At 39.4% G+C, this 3,619-nt stretch overlaps 1 protein-coding gene across 1 annotated transcript; it reads right to left on the bottom strand.

Annotated features, from left to right (window-relative positions):
• On the bottom strand, positions 710-1,702 carry LOC107640657. Its single transcript, XM_016344166.1, has 2 exons — positions 1,126-1,702; positions 710-1,035 (listed from the first exon to the last, which is right to left on the bottom strand). Exons 1-2 carry the CDS (start codon positions 1,700-1,702, stop codon positions 710-712), a joined length of 903 nt encoding a protein of 300 aa, XP_016199652.1.

Consider the following 3,619-nt stretch of genomic DNA (forward strand, 5'->3'; position numbering starts at 1 on the left):
CTTGGAAAGCCATCTTAGGGTGCCTTTAGGCACACCAAACTTAGGAATCAGACATATGCCTTAAGATGATGTATGCAACCATTAAATCTACCCATGAAAGCTCAAATTTATGCTAGAAGAACCATTAATTATTGATATTAAAATAAAAGCAAGAGATTAAATCATGGGTTGCCTCCCATGGAGCACTCTTTTAGTGTCACTAGCTTGACATGAGTTCTTTGTTAGGGTGGCTGATGATTGCAGTGCCTCAGCTTGTCCCCTCTCATTGTGAGCCTTTTTCCTGTGCTTTGATGAATAATCTTTATATGTTCTAATGAGAGTATTTTGTTGACAGTGTAGTAATCATCAGATTGTGGGGATGTCTCCAACTGTTGGTAGATCAGTTTCACTTTGTCTCCTTCTGAGAACTCTTCAATTGGGATTTTCTTATTTCTCCACCCTTTTGGACCCTTTCTCTTGTTCTTCTTTCCTTTCTTTGGTGACCCTTCCTTTTTGCAATAGGCTTTATGTCAAGAGCTTTTTTAATGATCACTCTTATAGCCTCTTTTTGCAATCCCTTCTTAGCCTTCTTATCCTCATGACTTTTTTATTTTTCTTCAATGTCTGTCTTCTGATCCAAGGGTGAGTTGATGAGTGCTTCCTTGGGTTTTTCCTTCCAGTTTAAATCTTCCTCCTCAATTCTCATGCAGCCTTTCTTTTCAATAGGGTGCTACACCTCCTTAAAGACATTTAGAGTTATCTGCACATCATGTGCTCTCAAGATCAATTCCCCTTTTTCTACGTCAATGATGGCCCTTGCTGTGGCTTGGAAAGGCCTTCCTAATATGATAGAATCGCCTCCTTCTTCATCTAGATCCAGGATCACAAAATCTGCGGGAAATATGAACTTACCCACCTTGACTAGGAGATTTTCAACCACTCCATTGGGGATTACCATTGATCTATCAGCAAGTTGCAAGGACATCCGTATAGGCTTTACTTCTTCTATGGACAACCTTCTCATCATAGATAGAGGCATCAGATTTATACTTGAACCTAGATCACACAATGCCTTATCAATAGACATGTTGCCAATGGTGCAAGGCAAGAAGAAGCTCCCAGGATCTTTGAGTTTTGGTGGGAGACCTTTTTGAATCACTACACTGCATTCTTGGGTCAAGATCACAGTCTCCTTTTCATTCCAGCTTCTCTTTTTATTGATGAGTTCCTTGAGGAACTTAGCATACAATGGCATTTGCTCTAGAGCTTCAGCAAGTGGTAAGTTGATTTCCAGCTTCTTAAAAACTTCCAAGAACTTGGAAAATTGTTGGTCCTTGAGCTCCCTTTGCAATCTTTGAGGGTTTGGCAAAGGAGGAGTGTAAGCTTTCACCTCCTTCTTCTGTTCTTGGGAGTGCTCCTCCATGACTTGCTTTCCCTTCTTTGAAGCTTGTGGCTCTTCATCCTTCCCCTTGAGCTCTTCCTGGTCATTCTCTTCAATTGCCACTTCTTTCTTACTTCCAACCTTGTCATCCTCCAATGTTCTTTCACTCCTGAGTTGAATTGCTTTGCATTCTTCTTTGAGATTTGGAATGGTATCACTTGGGAAAGTGTTGGCTGGTCTTTCTGGCTGTTTGGACAATTGGCCAATTTGTCTTTCCAGGTTTCTCAGTGAGGCTTCATGATTCTTATTGGCTAGCTCTTGATGCTTCATCATTTTCTCCATCGTCATCTCCAAATTGGAGATTCTTTGGGATTCTTGGGGTGGTTGTGGCTAAGTGTGAGATGAAGATGGTTGGTGGAAATTATTTTGGTTAGTTGATGGACTACGCGCACGCGTGGCACAGAAAATGCTGAGTGACGCGAACGCATGGACAACGCGGTCGCGTGACGTGCGTGATCTGCAGAATTTACAGAAGTCGCTGGCATGAATTCTGGGCCGCGTTCTAACCCAGTTTTCGAGCCAGAAACGTAGATTAGAGCCAGGAAACATGCAGAGACAACACAACTTTCATTCCAGATAATTTTTTGTTTTTAGTTGGGAGATCTAGAGAGAGAATTCCACCTCTTTCTCCAGGTTTTTTCTTTATACTCATAATTTAGGATTTGAAGATTTTGGCTTTGGTGATTGAGAAGAGTCTACCTCTGGAATTGGTCATTCTAGTTTGTTTACCTAATTTTTACTTATTCTTTCATATCCTTAATTTGTCCAGACTACACTTGGATTATTTTTAGAGTTATTTAATACAATACTATTTTTATTTATTTTTATTAATCTTTTTTATTATTGTTTATCATGTCTCTTTTTATTTTCCCTCTTTATTTTGTGAAGTCTACATTTATGATAATGGAGTAGTTCATCAACTTGATTGGGAGTTGATTAAAAGGAGAACCTTGAGTTGGAATACTGAAGAATTCAATTGTAATTGGTTCGTTGTTGGTTGGCTTGTTAGTCACTAACTCTAAACCTTCCCAAGGGAGAGGATTAGGACTTATGAATAGAAGTTGACTTTTAATTTGACTTTCCTTCATTCGTTGAGGGTTAACTAAGTAGAAATAACTACTAATTATTAATTGATCCTGAGAAAATTCCAACAAGGATAGAACTTCCGATTAATCTTCTCCCGGTCAAGATTTTTATTTAAATTACATAAATTCTCTGATTTAATTTCCTATTTATCAAACTCAAAACCATTTTGGAAAACCTCTGATTAATAAAATAGCACATCTTTCCGCAACTCGTTGGGAGACGACCTAGGACTCATACTCCTAGTATTCTAATTCTAATTTTGTGACAAATCTTTTCTAAATTGACAATTGGATTTTTGCTGGTTAAGAGCTGTACTTGCAACGTCATTTTTCTTAATAATTCTTAATCTGCCAATTTTCACCACGTCAATTTTTGGCACCATTGTCGGGGAGTTGCAATAAAGTGCTAAGTTATTGATTGGAATTTATTTATTTGCATTTTATTTTATCTTTCTACTATGAGCTGCATGTTTCTTTCATTGAATGACGCGTTTACTTCCTGGTCCAAGCTTGCCAGTATTTGATCCTGAGATTGAAAGAACTATTTCATGTATAAGGCAAGCTCGGCATCGGTTAGTCCTCTCCGAGGACAAATCTAAAACGTCACTTAAGGAAGAAACAAGCTCCCTTTCTACTAATTCGGTTGATTTACGTGCAGGTGACATGGCAGCACCTAGGAGAGTTACTATCTAGGAAGCTGGAGCCCCTGATTTTACACTGCAACCGTATCAAGCGCATCACCCAGCGGTGGCTGTGGATTTTAAAATAAAGACTGCACTACTCAACTTGATGCCCAACTTTCATGGCTTACCTGCTTAAGAGCCTATCAAGCATCTTAGGGATTTCCAGGCAGCCTGTTCTACTGTCAGGCGTGATGGTGCAGATGAAACTTCTATTTTGTTAAAAGCCTTCCGATTCTGTCTTGAGGGAAAGGCGAGAGAGTGGTACTACACTCAACCCGGAGCAACTGTTTCTAACTGGGATACGCTTAGAAGAGAGTTTTTGGAAAAATTCTTTCCAGCTGAAGTTACTGATAAACCGAGGAAAGACATTTCCACGATTGTTCAGGACAAATCCGAGACTCTCTACGAATACTGGGAGCGCTTCAACGATC

Source organism: Arachis ipaensis, chromosome B05, assembly GCF_000816755.2.
Source record: "Arachis ipaensis cultivar K30076 chromosome B05, Araip1.1, whole genome shotgun sequence".
In the NCBI taxonomy this organism is placed as follows: Eukaryota; Viridiplantae; Streptophyta; class Magnoliopsida; order Fabales; family Fabaceae; genus Arachis; species Arachis ipaensis.

Coding starts and splice junctions, on each gene's coding strand:
- LOC107640657 (XM_016344166.1), bottom strand. CDS start 1,702: ATGGAGAAAATGATGAAGCATCAAGAGCTAGCCAATAAGAATCATGAA. Junction 1,036..1,125: donor CAGTGTAGTGATTCAAAAAG/GTCTCCCACCAA, acceptor TGTGTGATCTAG/GTTCAAGTATAAATCTGATG.